The 27,328-nt window shown below is 36.9% G+C and overlaps 1 protein-coding gene across 1 annotated transcript in view; it reads right to left on the minus strand.

Moving 5' to 3' along the window:
- Positions 1–3,959: 3,959 nt before the first annotated feature.
- Positions 3,960–27,328, minus strand: part of anapc1 (anaphase promoting complex subunit 1) — a 46,968-nt gene continuing 23,599 nt past the window's right edge. The window contains 23 exon segments of the mRNA XM_030155208.1: positions 3,960–4,102; positions 4,401–4,532; positions 6,416–6,605; positions 6,952–7,047; positions 10,346–10,432; positions 11,778–11,916; positions 12,101–12,168; positions 12,256–12,333; positions 15,500–15,617; positions 16,067–16,153; positions 19,308–19,504; positions 19,808–19,955; positions 20,058–20,110; positions 20,531–20,605; positions 20,701–20,779; positions 22,133–22,215; positions 22,605–22,739; positions 22,984–23,075; positions 23,184–23,265; positions 23,475–23,627; positions 26,049–26,189; positions 26,567–26,697; positions 27,078–27,196. Coding sequence (XP_030011068.1) covers positions 3,960–4,102; positions 4,401–4,532; positions 6,416–6,605; positions 6,952–7,047; positions 10,346–10,432; positions 11,778–11,916; positions 12,101–12,168; positions 12,256–12,333; positions 15,500–15,617; positions 16,067–16,153; positions 19,308–19,504; positions 19,808–19,955; positions 20,058–20,110; positions 20,531–20,605; positions 20,701–20,779; positions 22,133–22,215; positions 22,605–22,739; positions 22,984–23,075; positions 23,184–23,265; positions 23,475–23,627; positions 26,049–26,189; positions 26,567–26,697; positions 27,078–27,196 — 2,626 coding nt within the window.

Consider the following 27,328-nt stretch of genomic DNA (forward strand, 5'->3'; position numbering starts at 1 on the left):
CATTTGATATTTGCTCATATTCTGTGTAAACTCCCAGCACTTAACACTGTGTCTCTGTCATGTCCAGTGAACGCCTCTGTACAGACTGTTTCTAATTTGTTTGGTGAATCATTGGGTGGTATTGAAGAGAGATTACCAACCCAACATTTTTATTTTGGTAATTTTTTAGCTGCAGAGATAACTAGAAAAGTCCTCAGAGAGCGCAGACCTCTGCCAAGGCAAATCAGTCCCCCCCATTAACCCCCAAAATTGTCAAAATTGTGCCAGTATCAACATTTCCTGAAAATTTCATCAAAATCCTTCCATAACTTTTTGAGTTATCTTGCTAACAGACAGACAAACAAACAATCCCCCACCCCACTCCCCGATCACCACCAAAATTTATTCATTTGTTCCTTGTGCCAGTATCAACATTTCTTGAAAATTTCATCCAAATCCATTCTTAACTTTTTGAGTTATCTTGCTAACAGACAAATAGACAAACCCGTTTAAAACATAAACTCTGCCGTTCCTTGGTGGAGGGAAAAATGTACTAAACCCTCAGTACTTTGATAAGATGAATTATAAAACAAGTGTCTAAAGGGGTGGTTGGGTGTTTTCAAGATATATAACAAAATATTATTACATATATTTACAGGTTTTTGTATGTCAATATAATAGATTTATAAATCTTACAATAGAAGGAATCTGAAAAGTGAATGTACACTAATGTGCAGACAGTGTTTTGAAGTAGAACTTATATCTCAGAGACAAACATCATCTGTGTATAAAACTTTTTATCTGATTAATTAATTGACATTTTGACCCAAAACTGTATCTTGAGAACATCCTAGTTCGAATCAACTAGCACTTTGGATTTAATTTCTATTTTTTAGACCCAAATTTTGATTAGAACGGCTAACACGTCCAGGATGTACCCCATCTTTGCACATAGGTCGGTGGGTGGGATAGACTCCAGCACACCCCACCCTCATGAGGATTAAACAGTTCGGAAAATTTATGAATGAGTGAATATGGATTGGTTTCACTACTGAGTTAATCGTGCAATCATGCATTTACATTGTAGTTGACATAGGGATCTTCTTTGCATGACTGAAACCACTTTATTAAAAAAAAAAGTAGTTTTCAGTATCTCTGGCTGATGCTGTTTTTGTTGTAGTTTTTTTAACCAACCCCTGCTTTTGAAATATTAAAAATTCATTAATTTTAGGATTTCAGTTGCGTCTTGAGTATCATAAAAACAACAAAAGCAGATGTTTGTCTTTTAATTTAATGCACATTTGGTATATTTTGGCTATTCCTTCACAAAATTCCGAATCTGAAGTGAAACCTATTAAGAATTAAAAACAGATTATGTAAAGCTGCGTATACACTGAAGGCCTCCAGAGCAGTGACAGGCTGGCTGTCAAAGTCTACTGCAGCTGTTTAGGTCTGATGGAAGCCAGGAAGTTTGTTAGAAAGACATAACAGAAATAACCACAAATGTTTTCTTGTGGCAAAATAAAAATTCAAGCTGAGACACTTGTGGCTGGCATTTAAAAGCCTTTTTTTTTTCTCCCAATCATAAAAGTATTTGAGTCATGTCTGGTAGCTATTTTTACACCTTTTGTCTGCTTTTCCAGTTATAACTTGAAGAAAAAACCCCACAGACGAGGTTGGAGGAATATTCTGTTCAACAGGAAGCACAATTAGGTCAACCAGAACCTTAAGCACTTAAAAGATGAGAAAATCCCGAGTTCTTCCCACTCAAACCAGGGGAATTAGCCTCAGATTTGGGAAAAACACAGATGTAGAAAAGAAGGAAGCTTGTTGGGCCATCCCTGTCAGAGGTTTGAGCTTGTGTACATAGTAAATGATGATCAGATGATGGTTTTCTTCACATTAATTCACCAAAATGACAAATATTTCCATTGTCTCAGCGTAGACTTCTTATATTGAAATAACCTGACGTGACGGTGAGAGGCTGCTCTGTTTGTTGCAGCTCTGTGTGGAGGGTGTGGACCATTTGTTTGTAGGGATGTTTTTAATTTGCTGTGGAATGTCCTCAGAGCTGTTGGTTAGAAATGATCTAAGAAATGTCTCGAGACTTGAAGCAGCACACACACACACACACCGCTCCTTCCACCCACACATCACATGAACTCACACACCACGTCACAGGTTCTCAGTCTGGACACAGTAAAGGCCACATTTAATCAAAATCATGCAGATACGCCCCCTAAACCTACATTAAATTGGCCATTTATGTAAGGAGAATTTTTTTTCACCATGAATTTGCAGGGATCGCAGTAAATAGCAGGAGGAGGTGGAAAATTGTTGTTCATTGTGTATCATGTATGTGTTTTGTATTGTTTTTGGACCTTGTACAGCTGCTACCTTGGCCAGGTCTCCCTTACAAAAGAGATTTCTAATCTCAGTGGGACTTCATGGTTGAATAAAGGTGAAATAAAAAATAAATAAATAAAAAATCTCGTGACAAATTGGCAGCAAATGTTGATTTCCACCAGTTAGTTTTAGACATCATGGTTATATTCAGGTTCTTCCAGGAAAGTCCAAGGATTTCCCACCAACTCTGAGTCTTTTTTAACAGCCTGTGTGTTGGTGAATACAGCTGGTAAAGGTCTTTCTTTGATATTTTGATTTATTTCAGTCTTACATATTGATTTGATCTCACTCAGATGTTCTTATGGTTGCAATCCACAACTGAAACAATCTACATGTGCAGCATTTACCTATGTTTGTGTCTTTCAATTAAACTGATCTTTTGAAGAGTTTACCACGACTGCTGCCTATTCTTTTATCACTGTCCTTCATGATTATTTTGCTCTTCAGTACCTAACTTTTTCAGCAATAAGTAAAGCAACAAATTCTTCCACAAAGTATAGAAGTCAAGGAAATGCATCCTCGGACATAAATACAGAGCGGAAGATTGAAGAGCTCTTCTTCATGTGGACAACCACTCAAAACAAATCCACAGTACATTTAGATTTACCAAAGGCTTCAAAAGACCTTCATCTTGGCCGTAGGAATGCCCCACTGGCACCACAGCAGTCACATCTGAGTTAAATAAACAAAACATGAAGGAAAAGTCTGTGTTCAGATTGACTGCGTTCAGTTAAAGGCAGGAAAGAGTCAAACAAAAACGACATTTAACCGACTTCATCAGGAGCACAGATCTCAACTGCTGTTTGACTGAAATATAAATAAAAAAACAGGACATGAATGTATATTTTCCAAAGGTTTCTTGTTGAAAAGGCTGACATTAAGAGTAAAACAACAAAGATGATGAGAGTGATGACAACTTTCAGGTCCTTATGTGATAATCTCAAGATCACAGAGATGAATCACAGCTTTTTACTGAAACATAATAAATCACAGGATTCATGTGATAGTCAGGCACAGTTCTCTTTTATTTTCTTGCCTTCTTTGTTCTCACACACAGTAGCCTTAACCCTTCAAGGCAGCATGTGTACTGTTATGACTATAGTCTGTACATTACATAGACTTATTTATACATTACTTGAATCTGATTGAACATGTCAGTAAACAGAGTATCTCTGTGCTGAGTCCTTTCAGTCTGTTCTGTTAGTGATGAAAAGGTTTAGGCCAAGTGGCACTTGTTGAAAAAGTCTATTTTTTAACATCTTTATTGTGCCACAAACATGACAAGTGAACTGTGTTTTAAATGTTCTTCATATAGTAGAAAATAACTACATACAAATATATTACAAATCCTAATAGTTGAAAATACTTTTGAAAAACTTCCTCCAGGTTGTGGCTGAAAAGTCTGACTTTTACCACAAAGAGTCCAAGCTCTGCAAGATGTTTACAATGTTCTGTCTTTCTTACGATGCACATGAGCGGGCAGACGTCTTGATAAAATCCGTTGTGCGTGGAACATCCGCACTGCATCTGTGCGAAGAGACTACAGAGTCCACAAAAGGAGGTGAGTGTCTGGGTCAGTACGCCTGCTGAGGGAATCCCAGGAGTGTCTGTGGTCCAGATGTGGAGCCCAGGAGGACAGGTACCAGCCTCAGCAGGTCTCTGAGAGGGATCCTCAACCGACTGCTACGTAACAGCAAATCACCCAATGAACTGCAGCCTTAGGGAAGAGAGTGGAAACAATTAACAGGGAGAAAAAACAAGACAAGGAATGATTTCAGAGTTAAAAGTAGAGTTAAAACTGCTAGTTATTACAACTTAGAATGTGAAACCTATCCACATAAGTTGTACTTCTCTGCTGTAAAGCCCAACCAGGGATGGGGGATGCAAACTAGCTAAATACTCTTTGTAAGCTATGTTTCACTGCATTGTCCCTGATGAATAAATGCATAAATAAACAAATAAACTAGCGGTGATCATACAGCCAATAGTCAGATGTGTGCATTTGTTTTTCTTACCTTCAAGCTCTGTGTGTGCATTTCGGAGGCAGGGAATGGAGCGGTACACAAGAAAACAGGCCAACATAATGGAGTGTGTGTCCTTGGAGAAGGCCTCACCCTTCATGTAGGATCTCATCACTGAACTGTGGTCTAAAGCAGCAAAACACAAAAGGATCAACTTATCTTGTACATATTGGCATTTTTGTACCTGAGACAAGTTTAGCGCGACAATCAAATCAGCACAGATATGTCTATGTGTTGTTTTTTTTTAAAGAAGGCAGATTAGAAATGATTTAACGATTCAGTCATTGTATAAGTGGTTGTTGTACCTTCTTAAATGTGATTTTGTCAAACAGCAGTGATTAAAAAATATCTTTGGAAACCATTTCTGCAGTGATGAATGTTTTTTGTCACAACAGCGTCTCTAACCCTGAAGGTTGCAGTGAGTAGCTTCTCATCTCTTAAACAACCATCAGTTTTCTATAGAGATGTGCTTCAGTGGAAAAGGGTGATTTGGTCTGATGAGTCCAGATTGACCCAGTTCCAGAGTGATGGATGCATCAGGGTGAGAAGAGAGGCTGATAAAGTGATTGCCCATCATGCCTCGTGCATACAGTACAAGCGTGGGCTTACTTCAGGTGGTCAGGTCTAGGTTCAAGAACGTGTGTACAAAAAAATAAATGAATAAATAAATACTGACAGATAAATGTGACATGCATAAATGTATCAAAACAAAACTAATACAAATGTGTGTTGAAATCAAAGCTAAAGGCGTTGCCATGAAATATTATAGGGAGGGGCTTTTTTGGCCAGCCTATGTACATTTTTGGTATTTTTTTTTTAAATTATACTTAAAATCATAATCATCATCACTTATTTATTTAAAGCGTCAGAAAACAATGGTGCCAACAGATATGGACAGAACTTGAGGTATAAAGAAGTAAAACCATTAAACCAGACATGGTAATAACAACGGCAAAAGTTCCCAGTTGTGCAGTGCTAAAATAAAGTAAAAAAACAAGAATTATACGAATCACATGGGACACTAACTGTAAATCATGTTAAAACAAGAGAAACAGAATCAATAAAATTAGCAATTAAACCTTGAAAATGTCTTAGCAGTATTAATGACAATAGCTTAAAGGCCTGTTGAAGCAGATTCCAAGAATGCAGATCTTCCTAATGTACTTTAAATGATTACCTTAATGTGCCTTAAATGATTAATCAAAATAAAATTATTAATCATAGAGAAAAAAGAATGAGTTGCACAACTATCTGTAAAACTGTACAATACTGGAAATTCTCCAGTAAATTTTCCCCACTCTGCAATATTTACAGTCAACTGTCCTTTAAGGATCAGTTTCTTTCTTGCTTAAGAACCAACCAGAAAAAAAGGAAGTCTGTGAGAGTCATAAAAATGAAAAAGAAATGATGGCACCATTCATTAAACCAGATCAAGAGGGAACATTTCTGAGGTGTGACATCAAGTTAGTTTGGTTTTCCAACAAACCCTGGATTAAAGCCCACATGCCTGTGTGAACTGTTTACATGATCTGGTCCAAATACCTCACCTGCTTTCCCACGCCTCTGAGGGTGTGTGTATTACTGTAAGTATGTGTGGGGGTGTGTGCACACAATAAGTGATGCAATGAGTGTTCAATGCACACTATGACCTTAGCATGTTACACCCAGTATAAGATAAGTCTTAGAAAACAAGTTGAAACACATCCAGTCTGGAAAAATGCTCAGACACACTGGTACTCAGATTCCCCTCTATATTTCTATCACAACAATTAGTGGTGAAAATAAATTATATGAACAAATTATACTTTTTTATTAACATTTCCACATCATTCCATGAAAAAAAAAAAAAGCTTGAAAATATTTCATCCTAACTTGGTCAGAATGAGCAAAGAGACAAAAATTAATTCAAAAAACTGCATATGAAGGTGTGATATGTTTCATCTGTGGTACATTTTTAAGAATAGCTATCATGTATATCTGAAGCGGCTGAAGTGAAATCCTGTCCTCACCTTTGAGCCAGCTGTCCAGTGCAACATCCACCATGTTCTTCATGACGGGCAGGAACTCGGAGGTGAGCAGGGCGCCGTGCCGACTGTGAGACCCTTGCAGCACTCTACTATCCCACAGCTCCACCACTAGACGCATCTGCCACAGAGGAAAGGTCTGGAGGAGGTCACCGCGACGCAGAGCTCCCACTGCCTGAAAGACAGCGGAGGATAATGAGGTTTCCACCATCACTGCCGTTGGATATTTAAAATAAAAGAGGGATGTGCAGTGTGTTGTAAAAATAAAGCTGTGCACACATACAACGATGTTCACCAGAGCTAAAATTGTAGTTTTACAGGTTTATTTTTATTGTGCACAAACTGCAGCTCTGATATTTTTGCCAATGATTCTCCAAAACATAACATCATTTGTAAACTGTCAGACAGGAGTTACACTATGAATGTCAGATTTAAACAAAAAACAGTTTGAGGCCAATAAGACTGAAAAATGCATTTGTACAACCATTTTGATTGTTTCTCATTGTGTTTCTGTGTCTTACCTGCTCGATAGCAATGTATGTGGGCAGCATCTCTGGACATTCCTGTGTCACACATTCATACAGCATCGCTGAGAACAACACCAGAGTGTCTTCTCTCTGTTTGAACACAACACAAGCAGAAGGGGTAAATATATAACTCCTCTACATACACATAGAAAGATGAGGTTCCATCATTTAATAAAGCTTACACTGGTTGGTTTAGCAAATATTTATTTTTTAAAGGTAAATTATTAACTCGTTGCAGACTGATGGAGCCATGACACATAAGACCTGATGAAATCTATATACAGATCCATAAACAGATCAACCTGCAGATGCATTACACTACATTTCACGCCATATTATATCCCAGACAGCAACAAAATCTGGTAATTATCTGCCAGGGAATGTAACATCCGCAATCTGAACACAGATAAGGTGAGGAAAATGAATAAACAAAGCAAAATGATAGTGACAAAGATAGTGAGAAGACGTGGCAGAAGAGATAATGTATACACTGATAAAACATAAACAGCAGGGACATTTTGTCTTGCTGATTGTAAATTTAATTACAAAATGTTACGCCACAGAGTGAAAACCTTCCATTTTTCTGTCAGGCTGAAACCAGTGTGCTATCTAACCAATTAACCTGCACCTGTAATGAAGCAGCATGTCTGCTATGAAAATAGGAGTCAAGTGTTTAACAAGTAGATTAGTCATGAACAGCAACATAATTTCAACTGCAGAAGATACGCTGTGTGAATACTGGCACTCCGCTCTACTCATTACTGAAAATAACAGCCAACACTCAGGGATCTTTCAAGTTTAATAAGACTCTGGCAATAACAAAATTAAGTTTTATTTATTTAAAGATACTCTTCATCAAAAAATCCAGGATCTTTTTCATTTAGTTTTTCTTCCATTTTAAAAGTTTAACTGCTGCACTGACATCACTGTAAGGTGAAATTGACAGATTACAATGAAGGAACATGATATATTTATATATTTTGTTGGAGGAGGGGCTTAAGTAAAGCCCTGGTGTAGGTTCTCTTTTCCCATCAAGACCACACACATACACAGCTGTTAAATAAATATCAAAAAGTACAGACAAAAGTTCTGGTTAAAACCTACTATTCATTTATTTCTCTACAGAGGTTATTTCTCAACAGTTTTAATGAATTTTCCTGCATAGAATTAATTTGAGGTTATTAAGAAAACCCCAAGAATATCATAAATCAGGGTTCTACAAGTTAAATTTAAGACTTTTTAAGACTACATAGAACAAAATCTAATGTCTACTTCACAGCCTATTTCATGGCCATACTGGCAAAAATTTGTGACTCCAAGAATTTAGGAAAATGTATTGATTTAAGCCTCAAATTGCCCTGTTCTCACTGTCATTTCTCACTGGGGGCTGCACAGTTAGCAATATTTGCTTCCTAATTTCAAAATAAATTGTTTGAACAGGTGGAACTGACTGAACTAACATTACTTTCTTGGCAGCTTGGACATTTCCCTGACACATTTAAACACAATATAGTGAACAAGTTTATGGCAACATAACTTAAGACCTACCATATCAAATTTAATATCTTTTAAAGACTTTTTTAAGGTATTGATTGCAGATTTGGAAATTTAAGACTTTTAAGACTTTTTAAGACCTTGTGGGAATCCTGTATATGAAGAAAGGACAGATAATGTAAACACTTTCCTGTCCATTTTGGCTGAGTTTTGTTAACATTTAATGTTCAGGATATTGTTTTCTACACTTACTGTTTGCAATGATATTAGGGACTAACGCATGAGGAAGCATGAAGAGAGTGGACACATTAGCAGGAATACATGGTGCATGTAAATAGATGCATTTCAGTGTTTTCCCTTGCTATGATCAACAGCTGCAGGAAAGGATTTGAAGCCAAGGTTCAACAGAGCACAGTCTTTACTGTAGTGGCCACACAAACCACATACACACAACTAATGTTTGCTTTATTTCTAACACGGCTTTGATATAACACGACACAGAATACCATTATGATCATCCAGGAAATGAAAACTTTACTCGTTCCTCATATGTTAATGATTCTCTAAAAGGAAATATAGTATTCAGTGTCACCATGAAGCTGAAGCCAAACACATAACAGGGAAGTAAATAATAGAGTCTACACTGTACGGTCAGGCTTTATGAACAGTGTTGGGAAAGATATTTGGAAATAGTAAATGTAATGGGTTAGAGTCACTGAGAGTTACACTGGTCAGAATGAAAAAAAAATAATTTAACCGCTGTCATTTTAAAGTTATTTAACTTACTACATATCATTTAGGTTTACTTTTCTACCAAAGGTTCTAAAAGTAAACTAGACAATAAACTGAAAAACACCTAAAGTTATAATAACATTTATTTTGTAATTTCGCCACATAACACAATTACATGAAAATATATAACACTGATGTATTTCTGAAAGGAATTATCCTCAAAAAAGGGCACCTCACAGATACCTGCCCATTGACAAAGTATTTTTATATCTGGTCTTTATGTTGTCTTAGCTATAGAAACATTTATAGTCAGTAACTCTTGTTCACTGCTGGGCAGATAGAATTTAATATAAAAATGTTCAGTATCATTATCAGAACAGCCATGTTAGTATGGCTGGGTAAAGAGCTGGTACTTCACTAAAATACTCAGTGTAACTTTACTGCATTAATTCATATTGATTTATAAGGTCTGTCCGCTATCCTGCTAATTAAGGTAACCATAATTTGTGCGTTTATGCACGTCATGTTGACATTACTGATACTAAAAAACTAAATAGGCTAATATTTATTAAGTAGCTAATATTTGATGGTGTTTAATATTCCTGTCAGTTTATGTGGTTGGTGTTTTCAGTATGCTCTGATTTCATCCCTCACACTCCAACTGCACTCAAAGTATAGATGCTTGTTTCCATAAAAACAATATGATATTTACCATGTCGCACATTTTAAGGCTTTGAGATTGGAGTTTACAAATCAGTGAGTGACATCACAAAGAGTCTGCCCACTATGTATATATAGTCCATAATTTAGGACAACTTTAGTTAAATCACACTCTAGTAAATACTTTTTGTGCTATGAAATTGTGCATACAAATGTCAATGAGCTGAAAATAAAACTCATGATTTGTACTGAAATTTCTATTTTAATTTTCTTTTTGTGAAAAAGGAACTAGCACATAAGCCACAGTTATCAGCGTCAAAATTGGTATTCAACATTTTTACTCAGCACTCAGTGTTATATATTAGTGATTAAACCACCAACATGTTTTCAAACAGTTTTGTGTTACTGCCAAAATAGTTCAATGGCTACAGTGAAATGAAATTATGGACTTAAATACATTGCAGTTGCTTTCATGTGCAGTTTATCTTCTTGTTAGACTCACGTGTTTCATTCCGTCTGAGTCTTTACAAAAGAACTCAGCAAAGGACACCAAAGCAGGCTCGGACGTTAACGTAGAGATGGCTTCAGGCTGCAGAAACAAACACACACAAAAAAAAGAGTGTAAGGCATTAGCTCTGACAGCTGAGGAAGACATATGAATCATGAGGTGACGTAAAAGACCAAAGATGAACGAACAAGGAGAACAAGGGACAGAGGGAGGGTGAGAGGAATAAATAATGTCCTTTTCTTTTTTACTCCCCTTCTGACATGCTGTTGTATTGACAGGTTACACTACAGCCACAGGACACCAGTTAATAGTCTGTCAAACACACAACTGTCTGCTGAACCTGCAGTGACAACCTGCCAAGACTGGACACATGCAGCCACCAGAGACGACCTTCATTAAGTTCCATTCACCTCGATTTATAGCCTGTTGCTGCTGCAAACTCATTTCTTTAAAGCTGGTCTGTGTCACACCCGGCTATTAACAATACTATGGAAATATCCAACCGAAAGCACATTTAGAAGCATGCAATAAAACTGCAAGTCTTCATCTATTTCAGGGGTCTTTGATTGTTTGTGTATGAGGGACAGATTTTTTTCTAATCCGACATTGAGGGGAATGATTTTCATGAGAAAGTAGTTTTTTGAGCCTAATAAGTCTAAGATTTTTATCATTTCATTTTATTTGAAAATTAATTAGAAACATATGGGAGTCTGTAATGAAAACTAGACACTTAGGCCTAACTAAAACATGCTCTCAGATCTCTTTAAACCCCATTATAAAGTACACAAAATAACATAGAATTGAACTATTAAGGCTTCTTACTAATAACAAATGAAAGAATGATTTATTATATATTTAGAAACTGCATCACATCACAAGTGTTCTTGAGGTTGCTTCAATACAGGAAGAAAAGAAATGCTACATATCCTACATACAAGAATGCATTACTGCTTTCTCTTCACATTTTCTACATGTATTACTATTCTGCAGGTTGGATGTGGCCTGTGGACACACTGGTCTATTTTGTAAACATTCCTGCGGCTCCAAAAGGCTTAAAAGAATATCTGCTCTAAACCCTAACACATGAAGTACTGAAATTGGTCTGTAGGATCAAGGTTTAATGCGTTTGTTTTTAATCAAATTATGCAACATTTAAATGAGGTAAAAAGAGATTTGCACAGGTTTTGTTTCAGTATTGTACTGGCACAAAAAATAGTTTTCCAGTACTGAATCCAAATCCCTGGTGAATATCAAACTGAAAAACAAAAACAGTCAACCCAAAAATCTCAAATATGTAACTCTGCAACAAAATAATCCAGAGTACAAACCAGCATCAACATCTGACACGGGTGGGAAAAAAAAAAAATCACAAGACTAGTGTTTGTTTGACTGTCCAGATGAAATGTTCCAGATATTGAGGGTTTACCTTGAACGCCCCGACACCAGAGTTACGATGGTTGACTGTGGAGGCCAGCAGACTCTTCCAGCCCTGAGGATCATCTTTGTAAGGCAGCTGGCCGGCCCGTAGTTTGACGTACAACACTCCATCTCTGGACAGTATAGACCTAAGGGGAAACAGAGATGCTCCTTTACATCAATCAACCAAATCATTAAGTGAACTCAGAGTTTCCCTTTGGAGAAAACTAATCCATATGTGTCTTGACACTTCAGTGTTTAGTGGCTTCATTTGATTGACTGCCCTACAGCCTTTTTGTGTTAAAAATGCAAAACTTGTGTCTCCATACTTACTTCAGGTGTTGTGTTTCTTTACTGAGGTCTACAGACAGTTCCCAGTAACGAGGACCCTTCACCTTTACCTAAAATTCAGAACACATTTTTAATTAAATACATAACACTGCATTGTCCACTACAGAGTCCATAAAGTTTTTAGCAGCATTTCTTACCCGTTTTAAGAGGTGAAGCTCAGGAAGCATAGTGGGAGCCATCAGCTCCACTGTTGTCTCCTCATACCACTTTGTCTCCTAAAGCAAAAAAGGTGACATTATTACTAAACAGACAACATCTTAACAACCTATTTAACAACGCATTCACATCCAAAGCCTGAACTCACATCTCATAGTTTGTTACATCCTTAAAGGTTTAAGTTACAAATACATTTATCATCATTGCAATAAATAGGGTTTAAGGGACTTAAAAGCTGTTAGTCTGCCTGGCAAAAAAAAGTAAAGCTAAGGTCCCCATTAGGTTTTGACTGGAATATAAAGAATATCCAAATCATTTTAGATTAATGATCAAGATTTGACTCAATCTGAACTGAATGGACAGATCTGTGCAGAAAGAAAGTAAAATTATGCAAAGGTGGGTGAAAGTCACATCAAGTCTTGAGTCTTAATCCTCAAGCCCTAAATTTCTGTGGTGAAAATCAGGCCAGTAAATTGAGTCCCTGCTAAAAAGCCAAGCAACACAAGTCATACTTCAGGTTAAGCAAGAGATAAGTCACATCATATTAACTTCTTGTGATCTATCTTACATAAACAGTGGAGCCATCAATTACAAGCCTCATAAATGAAGTCTGTAGTCGTCTACTGTGTTCTTAATTCTTTCCACATTTTGAGTTGGAATCTGCTTTACAATGACTGACATACATTACATTAGAAATCAGTTATGTTCACATCATGTTCAATCACCTCCAAAAATTAGATGTGATTTCTTAATATCTTCCTGAGCAGGAGGACCTGTCAACTCATCTGCAATAAATCAAGTCAAGTCCTTCATCTCTGTTACTCCAGTAATGCTCAAGTCCTGAACATTATGACTTAAGGTTCCTACCCATGCACATATGATCTTGGTTCCTAGAATCACTAAAATATCAGAATGACACAGATGGTTGTGTATTGTTTATACAGCAATGATACATAACTGAGAACATCAACTAGACAAGACACAAGCAACATTTAGGGATGAACCTAACATTAATCTTGATAAAATCCTGAAAATTACCATGAAATATCACAGATCTGTTGAATTTTTGTATTCATTTCCTGTAATAACTAGCTCATTTTCACTGAGTCAAACTGAGCTTTCTCCTGCGAACTAAATTGAACTGAGGCATGCCGACTGCTGGTGTCATCAATATAGACAACAGGCGGCCTCCATGTTTAACCTTCAATCATCCTTCACTTACAGAAATACTGACAACATCTGCATAATTAAGTAAGTGGGTTTAAAACTCAGCCACTTTAGTAACTCTTGACCTTGGCAAAAACACATCATTTTCTAGGCATTCACACCATTATTATTTATTTTTTTGCCTGCTGCACAATAAACCAGAAACTGTTCTGAGCGTTCCTACATTTCACATGTGAAGCAAAGGGCTGCAGCACGTTGCCTTTCACATTCACCTATCACATTGTCTAGATTATCTATGATTTGATTTGCAAACATGCTGTTGGGAGCTGACTTCCTTCCTTAACCTCTATGACCGTCCATACTAACATGCTTTTCTAATTGGTTCTCATTTTGTCTGCATAACAACCCAAAGCTAAAGTTTTTAATGCAAGTAGAAAAAAAAACATAACATCTAATTTATTTTCAGGTATCTCATTGCAAAATCAGTTCTATTTTAAATAATAGAAAATAAAAAAGGCTAAGAAGCAGCAAGGACTCACAATCATTGCAGAAGAACTAAAAATAATGCTGGGCTTGTGAAATAACCACATCAAAACCAAGCAGCAACAAAACCACACAGTGGGAGATTAAGAGATGATTGCTCCTATAATTCATGAGCCATTTACTGCATCTCTAAAGATACAATTACAGTATTGCAAGAACAATGGTGGTGTTTTAATGGGGCAAGAATCCACCGCAGAAACAGACTTTACATGTCTGAAATAGCAGGAGAACTGCAAACAGACCGTGTAAACATGATGAGACACTGCTCTTAATGTTCACTCATATAAAACCTGCTGTGTTTCTAATATTGTCAATGGGGCATCAGGACCAACTAGTTCATGATTCACATGGAAATATGGATCTGTGTGAGTGCGTATGATCTTAATGGCATAAATGAGACCAAATGAATGGGCACTCTGTAGTTCTGTGGCTGCTCATGTAACAGTGGAAGGCTGAACCAGTGTGGTCTGTACAAGTCTATTTGACCAGGACTGGCTGACATTCTGTCTGATGCTTGCGTTACAGAATTGTGGGATTTTAGTCATGTTCGTGATCATAGTTTTAGTCCAACTGCTTAAAAATGAAACCATAATGATTGACTATTTCTCCATATTTATATATCAGAGATATGCAACTTAACTATTTTTACTGATTTTTAAAATTCTTTTCAGTGGAGGGTCAACAGTTTACGGTACTGCTTTTTTTAATACACTTTTTTGGTAAATTGATACATTTTTAACTTAATATTGTAAGCAGAGAACTACACTTCAACACTTACACACGGTGCATCTAAAGTGTGAAAAAGAAGAGAAGTGATAGGAGTGTTGGTGTCAAGACAGAGCATGTGGTTATTTTGTGAACGAAAGCATTTTTCCTACTTTAACTGAAGTGAAATCTGCACATAACGTACATCAGTTTGCACACGTGTTTCATGTAAGAGCTCATCAAGAGGAAGTGCAGCTATAAATGTGTTCCCATTACATAAAACATAGGACACAAGCAGAAGAGAAAGTATGCTACAGGACATACGGTCCAAGTTCTACTGACGAGTTTAGGAAGTGAAGATAAAAGCTCATCTGGGGAATATTTATTCAACTGAAAAGGAAAAATGTGGTTAAACTGATTATGGACGTTGGATGATAGTTCAGAAAATGTGACTTAATCCTAATTTGAGTAAAATAGTGAAATAAACACTGAAAACGTAAGTCTGCACAAATACATGATGATAATATAAATAATATCAATATATTATAAATAATATCAAAAGATCATATGATGACTGGATATGTACAGGCTAAAACCTAAAGCTAGAGGGAAGAATATAAACATAGATATTCAAACTGAATGTTTATAATTAATGTTATTAATTTCCCCAACATTAGACTAATGATGTCCATCAACATATATGTACTTATTTGAGGAAAAGGGCAATCGATGAACATATAGAGAGAGCGTTCATTTTCATGTAAGGTTTGGCTGCTACATGTTTCTGCCTGAGCACTGTGATAAACTTGCCTTGTAGGTGACCTCTAAGAGGGCATAGCAGGGTTTCAGCGAGTCCACATCCACTGGGACCAGCAGGCGAGGCTCTGCAGCCAGCACTGCGAGATGTCGAAGAGCCTGCAGGTGGTACCTGCAGCAACAAGTCAAAGAGCAGCACAAAATAGTGTGGAAACATGCAATTAACGTGTAACTGTCCAGTACAGCTTCAAATTCTAAAATACTTTCCGTTTGCACATTGTGAGGCACTAATGATAGTATATGGATATTTATGGGTTGGGATGATGAGCAGTAAGAGGAACAAATAATTATGAGTTTCTAACTTCCTGTGGAAACATGTGGGTGGGATTTATTAAATCCAGATATCAGATCAGATGAGATATGTTACTGAATAACTAAAAAGGTTCATACAGTTTCTGTCCATTTCTGGCTTAACCTTATCATTGCAGGTGTCCAACACTCCTTGAAAAAGTGTCAAACAACTACACAAAACATACTTCTGTGTTATTTAACAAATGTTTGATTTTTAACATTTGTTACAATATCAAAATAAAGACCAAGAGTGTGGTGTTTCAGTCTTACCGATTATCAGTACTGTGGGCAGGGAAATGGGGGTACAAGGCACACAGTAGAGCGGCGATGGCAGAATTGGAGGTGCTCAGGGTGTACCTAACATAGAAAAACAATTTTTCAAAAAAACTCTCAAAAATGTCCCTTCTCTCTCACACTCTGTCACACTCATACACACCCTCATCATCACCACCACAAACAACACCTAAATGTGTGCTAAAATTGCCCACTTGTCACAAATTAAAAAAAAAAAAAAAAAAAAAAAAAGAAAGCAAACACCCACACACAGGGGGAAATATACTGTGTTCTTCGGTAAGGAGAATAAAAAATACCAAAAATCACACTGTTCATGCACACAATGATTGCTTTCCACTCAAGTCAGCAACACTTTCACACACTGAGGAAGAAAAGGCTCCAACATTATAAACACTACTCTTTGTTGTCTGATAATAAATCCAGGTGACTGTGACAACATAGATCACGTCACAACAGAGCCTCTTAAACGCAAGAGCTGGTAGTTAAGTGAGCACTTGCACAAATGGAGCTATTATTATAATTTAGGTCAGATGATTAAGACTTGAAGGTAATTTGTAAGAGCATTTAATACTGGAGGTTAAGGTTGTTGCTCCTCACTTGAAAGTCTGCTAGTGGAATATTTAATGCGTTCAGAAATCTCTGTCCCAATAATGCAGAGTTTTGATATTTAAAGATGTGTAATGGAGACTTTAAAGGGAGGATAAAGTGGAAAACATTTGACCATCTATTATTCTGACACATACAATCAGTGGAATCTGGACATTCTACTATACCCCACTGTATTTCTGTATACATTATTATTATTTTTATTATTATTATTATTTTTTATTTTTTATTTTTTTTAATTTATAACATATACACAACATTTTGTGAACCATGGAGAATTTTGCTTGATTAAATTCCTTGTGTCAAAGCTTATCACTGACAAATGACTGTAAGCACTTAAAGCTGGGGGAGGCAGTCATTTTTTGGCATCACTGTGCAAAAATGCTGTAAAAACCTTATTGCATGTTTTAATACAGTAGTCTAAGAGGAAACTATACTTTTTCCAGCTCAGATACAAAAAAAGGAATGTCTAAAGAGGAAAGCATTATGCTGCAATTTTATGCAGGGTAAAAAAAAAAAAAAGCCTTACTTGAAGTCTATTAAACAAACAAGCTGAAATAAAACCTCTTATTCCTCTATTATTTCTGCCAAAGATCAATAAATAATTACTATAGCATCATCAGCACTCTTTGGCACATTGCATTATATTAGCATCAACCTCTTCTTTTTATGCAGGTTTTTGCGCCACTTCAAGCTATTTTTTATTAGTCCCTACAAGGATATTTGTTTCCCACAGTTAAAGGCAAAACAACTATTTTAGGAGTTTAAAGCAGTCACTGCACACCACTCATAGGCCAAGTCCAGTTCTGAAGTCAGGCAGGAGCTTTAATCATACAACCTCATGTTTTGTTTGAGTGGGAAGAAAGCAGAACACCCAGAGGAAACCCATACGAATGCAAGTAGAACATCCAAACCTTACACAGTCTGCAACAGAGCGCTATAAATATTAGAAATCTGAACACCTTGTGTGACCTGCGGAAGGAAAACTTTCACTTCAATTTCCTTGTAAAACAACATAATAACTGGGAAGAGAAACTAACAGATCATAGAAAGAAAACACAGAAATAGAAGAAGCTGCACAAAGGTTAGCAGCAAAGAGGAAAAAGAGGCGAGAAAATGTGCCAGACAGAAAATGAATGAGTGCAATGGAGTGATAAGGACACAATGTGTGAAAGGAGAGTGCAAACGTGGGTAGAGGATTTGAATGCGGCCGAGCGAGAGGCTCAATGGGTGACGAGCCCAGACAGCGAGAAAAGGAAATAAAACAATGATATAATGTGACTCTGCTCCGCAGCCCGATCTTTAACCTCAGCAGACCTGTAGAAGTACATTCATACTTTCCCTCTGAATAAAACACACCAGTGAATGACATTCAGACTGAAGCCTTGCAGATGTGTGGGCTTTTAGCTGACAGGACTGAAATAAAACATGAACCAAATAAAATCAAAAGGTTCATCTGATTACGGCTGTAGGTGGAAAGACATTTGCAACATATAATGAGAGTGGGAGCCAGTGTTTCTCTTGAAAATGCACAAGTCAAGGTCAGCAGTTGAACAAACCCCGGTTTGTTTGTGTGCAAGCACATGTGTGTATGCATTCAAGTACAAATGCCATTCATTATGCACAACACTAACCCCAAAACAGAAGAGTGTGTATTTGTGTGGCTAATCCACACTGGAGCCTCATGCGGTGTGTGGATGTGAGATACCTAGCCTTTCCCAGATAAAACAGTCCCAAATTCAGTGCGGTTCATTAAATGTTAGATGTGCAGTATAATTTACCTCTACACATTTCATCAATAATTTTAAATTTTTTATTCATCTGAGCAAAACATTCAGAATGAACATGATTCAATCCATAAAAGTTAACATCATGTTTTTAAGTGGTGCATACAATCAGATTAGGGGCTTTAACGTCTAATAACAGATAACAGCTGGATCTATAAGTTTATTAGAGTTAACTTCTTGTCTTATGTGGTGTTTCTATCCTTAACTTAAACTTCAGTGGCAGCTGTGAACCATATGTTTAGATATGCGTGTGTCCACTTGGGTATTTTTCAACATACTTTATTCTAATTAGTGATTTAATAATTAATTCTGAAAAAGTATTAGTTTAGCTCTGACGGGCTACAAACAATAGCACATTAAGGAAGACGGGAGTCACATGTATGGACTAATAAAAAAAATCCCCAAAATCTCCTGACAAAGGAAATGACGGTCACAATTTTGCTAAAAAATATTATTACCGTCCTCATGAAAACACTGAAAACAATGTCTAAATGTTTTCACTTTTAAATGAACTTTCCAAAGGTTCCTTTTTCAAGTATCTAAAACTGTGGTTACATGTGGACAAAAGGCCAGAACACATAGAAAGCACTAAGAGTATGTATTTAGTTAGTTTGAGCCTTACTTGCAATGCCATACATAGCTGACCTGTGAGGACATTTTTCCACTTGAGCTTCACAGCAGGGCATTACGTGCTTGTTCGCAACCAAACTTACTCCTCAAATAGACCATGACATGAACGGACTACCTCTAAAAAGTTATTATCAAGCAAGGAGAGAAAAAAATGTCCTGGTCTATAATGAAAAGACTCTTGTGTTGAGTCTCACCTGCCGCCTCCAAGGAAGAGTAGCCCCAGGGCCATGTGATGAGCCATGTGGAAGCCGTAATTCATCTCACCACCTGTTCGTTTGTGGAAGAAGCGACAGAGCTGCAACACTTTGAGGTTCCCGGTGCCGGCCATCACCATGGACATAGCTAGCAGAATCATGGACAGCCCGGTCTGCAGGTTGTAAAAACCTGTCTGCTTTGGTATCCAGTGCACACGTCAAACATACACAGATAAGAGAGAGAAAACAGGAAATGCAGAAAGTCACTTCCCAGAGTTGAGAAAGCAGCAATGTTATGCTCGTTTTCTCATCTTTCAACACTATTATACTGCAAAACTAATATAAATATGGACAACGCGCTGAGTTTTAGTTTTTTAGTTGACTATATACCGTTGCTTGAATCTTATACTATTTTACAGTATGTACATTTGTATAACTGTTTCTAATGACAATTGTGAAGAACTGTTCTTATAAGCAGATATAAATGGGCAAGGACTCACCACTGTAGTTGTACCAGAAAATGACATGATCTTCATGAATGTTCGAGCAAATTCATAGAGGCAGTCAAAGGCATCAGAGTTGGCAGAGCCAGCAAAGCGTAGTCCCAGAGCCATGCAGGCTCCAGCTGTGATGTAGTCCTGGGCTTGGCTGAAAGAGACAAGTATACGTCAAAGGTCGAGTTATGGATTACTTAAACTCCACTAAAGAGCTACAAAATTCATGTGTAAATACAAAGACTTAAATACTCACGCCATTGTCTCCATGTTTATGTCCTCTGAAGGGTCAAAGGTGCCTCTCATTATCTGAATACAAAACAGAACAAAACAGCGGACAGCCAAACTGTAAGAGTAGTCATACTGAAAGGTTTTTTGATTTAGAATATAGCTCCTGGGTTGACAATTTACATTATATTAACAAAACAACCAGGCTAATCAAAATAAGACAAATCTAACCACGACCAACGTGGTTGGTTCATTTTTTTTAACAGATTTTTCTTCTGATCAAAGTGAGCATTATGCAAAACGCTTTTCTTCTTGGACCTATGTGACCATTACTTCAGCCAAGATGGTCTGATTATTCCAAATATTTTGCATAAAACAAATCTTCTTGTGAAGATCAAGAAATAGATACCAGACAGTGAACATTTAAAAGCAGAAATTACTTTCATGACACAGAAATAGCTGGAATTACAAGAATGAACTAATTAGTGTGTATTTTCTCACCTGAGGTATGTTACTCTTCACCCACTCAGTATTGGGGAGGATCTCATCCCACATGATTATACACCTAGCTAGAGTCTAAGATGAAGGCAGCGAAGAAGATAAATAAGACAAATTAGAGAAAGGTGAGAAAAAGTGGTCTCACACACAAAGATAACTAAAACCACCCTAACCCTTAGCAGCAGAAATTCTGGTTTGATGAAATCCAGCAGAAACCAAGTGTCTGGAGGCTTCAGCCAATCAGCGATGGATCTGAAGAAGACAGGGGAAGCAACCAGGAAGATATAAGGAGGTGTTAATATCTTGCTCTAGTACTTTCTCCACCAACAGACAGTCAGCATCAGATAAGCTCTGAAGAAGACAGGAACCTCTTGACCAATAGCTGAAGGCTAGAAGACAGAGAAGTTCATCTGAACGTAATGTGATGTGACTCCATAAGTAGTCAGATTTGTCATCAGCCAGGTTAGGATGCTCTGCTAGATGTTTAACCGGGCAGAGGGTGAGGGGACAGTTTCTGTGAGTTGGAATGGATCTCACTACACTGCTGTCAACACACTGTGTACATGTATTTATGCATTTAAGAGAAAAGAGCATATAAAGATACTAAAACCAGCAAGGGTGCGATGAAATATGACATGCTGAGACACAACAGCTGAATGCATTAATGAACTAGAAAAGCACTAAGAGAGCACAGACCTCTGCCAAGGCAGATCAGTGCCCCCCCACGCCCCGATCACCACCAAAATTTAATCATTTGTTCCTTGTGCCAGTATCAACATTTCCTGAAATTTTCATCCAAATCCGTCCATAACTTTTTGAGTTATCTTGCACACAGCCAGACACACAGACAAACCAACGCCGGCAAAAACATAACCTCCTTGGCGGAGGTGATTAATAGCCAAAAAGTAACACCTTTTAAAAAATGTATGAGTTACTTTAAGGTAGGCATGCATAAGAGAAAGAGAAAAAATTGTATTTTATGTGCAATTAATATCCTGATTATGTTATCTAATATATCCAAATGAATAAATTAGTAATGGAAAGGATCATGCTGAGCAAGCTGGTCATTATTAAGGTCAAAGACAGCCATTTATTTAGCAAGAAAAAAAGCATCTTCCTATGTATTATCCCATTTATTACATAACTACTACTTACAAAAAACATTCTAGTGTTTTTTTTTCTTTACTTTAAAAATTATTTTATTGCTTCTACAAAACCATATCCATTCGGTTCTATGGTTGGTACTACAGAACAACATTTTGTTATACACAGACAAGAACCATGAGTTCAATCAAATGTGTGCAGTAATTGTGACCAAAACATGATTTTTAAGGTCACAGCAAACTTGACATTTGGCCTAAAAAAATCTGTTCTGTTCAGCCTTGAGTTCAAGTGAACATCTGTGTCAAACTGTATGACATTCTCTTGTAACATTCTTGAAATATCGCATAACAAACAATAGGACCACATGGACGCATCTAAAAACACACTATAGAATACCTCACTGACCAACCCAATTTAAATTTTACACAGACATGTAATGAATAAAATTAATAATCTTCTTCATGTTATTTACTTACAGGTAACCAGTTTTGCTTTTCTCACCTGTTGTTAGTCTTGAGGTAGATCATGGCAAGAGCCAGTGTGGCCCCTGGACACGTCACATCCACGTTAATAGTGTCACCCTCCTGGAATAAGCAAACAGCATCAACTCCCAGTCTCCCTATTTAATATTCATGAGCTGTAGATATTTTAGTGCTGTGTAAGAGTTTTGTATGCATGATAGCAGGAGGCTACCACTGTCACACCACTGTAGGAAAATGTTAAGTGCAAACCATCATTACAATGACATGAAAACTTGAGATTGGCCAAGGTGAGTGAGTGGGGGCAGACTTTAAATCAGGTGAAGTCATGTGTCAGATGCATATATTGTAATAGTGTGCACTTAAATTTTTAAAACTTAGTCTTCAAAAAGAGCTAATCAGTCAATTTTCATCTTTATTATGACAGTGTAATTACAGTGGACATGGAACCCTGGGCATGGAAGAAAATTCTCATTGAGAGATTGTTCACCTACCTTGATTTGGTAGCTGGGCGATTTGTGCCTTTCCCGGTTGGCTCCGGCCTGTGCTCTGCGATGACCCCCTACCATGTACTGATACAACTGCTCAGGAACATTCAGGTCTGTCATGCCAATCAGATTACTGCCATGCTGAAAGGAAAACGAAACAGGATGATGAGAAAGTCAAGATAAGTTTATCAAGATATTACTAGTGCAGAATGAGGTTAAAAGGTAAAACTGAAAGTGTTTTTAAATTTTATCAATAGCACCCATCAGGTTTCAGGGTAAAGAAATGGTTTCAGTCAACAAATATATACACAATTAACTGCAGAGAAGGCAACAGGTGGAGCTGGCAGCTTTCCCAAAAGGATTACAATGAGTGTGTTCAACTTACCCCCAGGCAGACCATACCCAGGGCTAGACCAGCAGCTAATGAATAGGACTCTCTATCGGTGCAGTACTCCATCTCTGGACCAGGAGGTCGACCTGGAAGACATGCATGCACAGACACATGACACAACAATACCAACTGTATAGCTGCAATACCTTTAGATATACCTGTAAAAACATCTCTCCCGTGTCACATACACCCACCTATCTCAGACAGCAGGACTTCAGCATTGTGTCTGTGTCCTGTTCCTTGGTACACCAGCCCAATGCCAATGACAGCAGCAACCTGCAGAACAAAACAAAATGTAATGATGGAGAAATTAAACATTTTTATATTATAATTTATAACATGGGAATATACTGCGAAAATGTGCAGGCTGTTTTTAAAACAAAATCCATATACATTAAGGGAGAATGATGACAGAAGACATCACAATTAATCATTCTCAACTTTATTTAGGTATTTAAGCCAAGTCTGTAAACATTCAGTCTTACCTGTACATTGTGTGGTACATCTAGTTCAGTAGATGTTGGTGGGAGCAAAGCAGGGATGTGGATACTAAGTAGACGGGTGACCGACATGTCCATGGTGCCTAGTTTGGCAGAAGACACACCTAGCAGGAGCCCAATACTCGTCATCTCATGACCCTGGCAGACAGATAATAAAAATTACAAAAGTGAAGTTAACGTTTAAGAAAACCACTCATAAGAGGAAATACCTTCTCAAACCCACTTACATAGTTTTCACAAGGATTAAAGTAACACTCAGTAATGTTTTCTTTTGTTGGATTCATTATTTTACATTTCATTGCCTTTTTCTTTTGAAAACTGAGTCTTTTCATACATAAACACACTACAACTTATTCCCACTAAAACCTGCATACTAGATTTCCCTATCAAATGGAAATTAAAATTAATACTTTCTTAGCTGATACTGACACTGATATATAAAATGACACTTTGGTTAATAGCCAATGCCATTTCTGTATATTTTTTGTTTATTTTGTCATTTGTTATTTATCCTCTTGTTTGCATGAAGAAACCTCCACTATACTGATGTAATTTCACTGATGGCAGTGACCCATATTTGGAAACCATCAGCAAATATCATCCAATGTTCAGCCAATACATCAATGCATCCCTGTGACAAAAATGGAGAAGCAATAACATAGCACCACTGAAATGGAAATTTTAAAGTCTCTTGTTTTTTCTACTGTGAAATGGAAATTTGATTGTTATAGTATTTTATACCACTACATATATTTTAGTGCTATATATGAATATCATTTTAGTGAAATGTTGACTTTGATTTATATCAGGCATTGTGACCACAACTGTATACCTGCTGCAACAGAAGAAATGACATCCATTGTAATCATCTCCTACTGTGACATTAGTATCTAAGGAGCCTCACATTAAATAAGCTTCCACAGCAGCTCACTGAGTGGGGCAGTTTTCATTAGACCCCTGTGGACTGTGTGTCTATTTAATCAAGAAAGCAAAACAATTTCCACTGAGTCCATTCTCTTAAAGTCACAGATTGTCCATATATTAATGAATGAAATATGATGTGACTAGTGGGCATTTTGCATCTTTATGAAATAAAGATATAAATATATTTGAATGTCTGAGTCATTTCTCCATTAATATGTAAACCTTGTCTTATTTTTACTTGTCTCAGTTTTTTTAACTGCTAATTACTATTACTGACCTACTTTCTAACAGCCTTTAAAACTCGCTTATTCAGTAGAGATCTATTTCCAAATAAGTGACCATTTCATCAGTTTAAACAAATTAATTTACACCTAAATTATTTAACTACATTCAAACTATTTTTTTTTCTTGTTTCTCTTACCAAAGAAGTGAAAAATATAATTGCTGATCTTATAAAACAGATTTATTTTAGGCATTTCCTAAATATGTAAACTATGTAAGATAAGAAGCATCTGGGCCACAAAAAATGTTCACTGGCTGATGATTTGTCATTGTGAAACAACACAACAACCAGGAAAAGAGCACCAGAATGCTTAACAGACGAGGGACACGGTCTCTCAACCACAATGGAGACACAATTCTTATGAATTGAACACGTCAGTGAAATTTCTCTTTTGCAGTGAAAATAGAAACCAGCAAAAGCCACGAACACATGCTTCACTGTCAACCACGTACTTCACGTTCAGTGCTTTCATGCAGACTGAAAAGCTTTCCATTTTACTGATATTTCAGCATACTTTGATACTGTTAACCTGTGGCCAATCAGTGCACTCTATGATCATTTAATAATTTGTGATTAGAACAATCACCCAGAGAAATATTATATATTAGAAATATACATTTAGTTATGCGTTTTATGTTGTGTACATCCCTCAACTCAAGATACAATTTAAATTCATTATAAATAGCAAACAAAAGGGGAATAGTCTATTTTATGAACAAATCATTTCCTATATAAACCCTAAGACCTGACATTTATACATTAAATTTAGAGAGGAAATACTTTAATTTTAATGGTTAATAGAAATTCTTTAATTGCAGAACCAGTGGATAATCTGTGATGGTTTATCTTAAAAAACATCTTCACTCCAACTTTTCATCAAAAATTTAGGTGGAACCAAACCATCCTGTTGTTTGTTTCATTTGATAGTTGGGAAGCCTTGCTTTACTTAGTAGTTCTCAGGCCAGAGTTTCAGGTTGACTGGCTGCCTGATTCTGATGCAAGTTTACACGTCTCATATTCACTCATCTTGAGAAAATGTGTGTGCAGGTGTGTGCATGTACTGTATGTTTGTGTGTGAAGAGCAAAGATGGGTGTATCTTTGTGTAAACTGTATTTAAGCTCATGTTTGTTTTCCTCCCTTGCTTTTCTAAATGGGTGTTTATATATGTGCGGTTCAAGTTTGTTTGCAGCAGAGCAAAAACAGTCATTTCAAGCTGCATAAACTGAGCATTAAGGTAGAAAGCATTAATTAAACCTGCAATCTGTAAGTCTGTAGGCATATAAAGGAAATCTTACAATATGTGTACTTGGACATTTTTTGTGCTCTCCATCATCTTTATGTGTGTATGTACCTTGGTGAGGTAGTCATGTATGTTAAGCGTCGCCAGCTTTGTCAGGTGTCCATTGAGTCCCAGGGCCATAAGGAAACCTGCATATTCATTGGCCAGCTCTGGGCTCTTTGGCTTGTTGTATGCAATCCAGGCCGAGTCCACCTTAAGAACATATAAAAGAGAATGAAGCTTTATTTGAATGACATTTGTTTATTTTGCATTTGAGAAAGTGTATCATGCAAACTGGAACATAATGGGACCATTGGGAGTTTGTGTGAAGAAACATTGCTGTTCTCCAATACTCCATTCATATATTATTAATTGTATGTAAAAGAACCTACAATTGTGTTTTTATTTGTACTGTTTTAGGTTTATGGAAATGAAACTGTCTGGGTGAAAGTTTAACTGATCAAAGTGATTTTCTTTGTTGGATCAGAGGTAAAGTCTGGTAAATCTAATCCTGCACACACATACACTGAAATGAAATAAGGTGATAATGTGATGACAAAGACATAGTGAAGCTGTGGTTTTTGACTGACCTGAGAAGCAGGAGCTATTTTGAGCCCAGCTGCTACTCCGTTATGAAAACTGGGCCAACTGGTCATGTTGGGAGGGACATCAATGTTGCCGCTGTTCAGATCTACCATGGTGTTCCTGGGTGGGGCGCGGCCTGGAGGTGGAAATGAGAAACATACACTGAAAATATAACTGTGAAAGATACCAAATACTGTATGTGCTCTTTAAGACTAAGAAATTAGGATGTCATACTTTGTTACCTTACATACTGGGTAAATACATCTTACATTCTAATATGTGACTAGAAAAGGCTAGAGAAATGTTTTTACACCAGATCTAGATTTAGACTTCAGTTCATTGCAATTTATTTTTAGAACTATAAAACATATTCTACTATTTTCTGCAAAATTATAACTTTCTTTCAATTGACAAAATAGTAGGTGCGACATCTAAAACTACATTGCAAACAAATCCAAAATATAAATCAATTTAGCCAGGTGAACAACACATTAATGATGAAATGCATCACTTTACCAGTCAGGTTGAGTTTTGGGACTGGTAAAGGCTCAGTTGGTACAGGCTGGTAAGAGAAGAGAGTGAAGAGGCCTCGGCCAACTGGGAGAGCCATGGTCCTCTGACACAACTGAAGAAGTCTAAGACACAGAGATTGAGGGAAAGAGTGACCAAGGAAATAATAATAATATCAGGATCAACAGGATCTCTATACCATCCTATGCCTCCAAACAAATCTGAAAACTAAATTTAAGAAATGCTGAACCAAATGA

The sequence above is a fragment of the Sphaeramia orbicularis genome, chromosome 15 (assembly GCF_902148855.1).
Source record: "Sphaeramia orbicularis chromosome 15, fSphaOr1.1, whole genome shotgun sequence".
In the NCBI taxonomy this organism is placed as follows: domain Eukaryota; kingdom Metazoa; phylum Chordata; class Actinopteri; order Kurtiformes; family Apogonidae; genus Sphaeramia; species Sphaeramia orbicularis.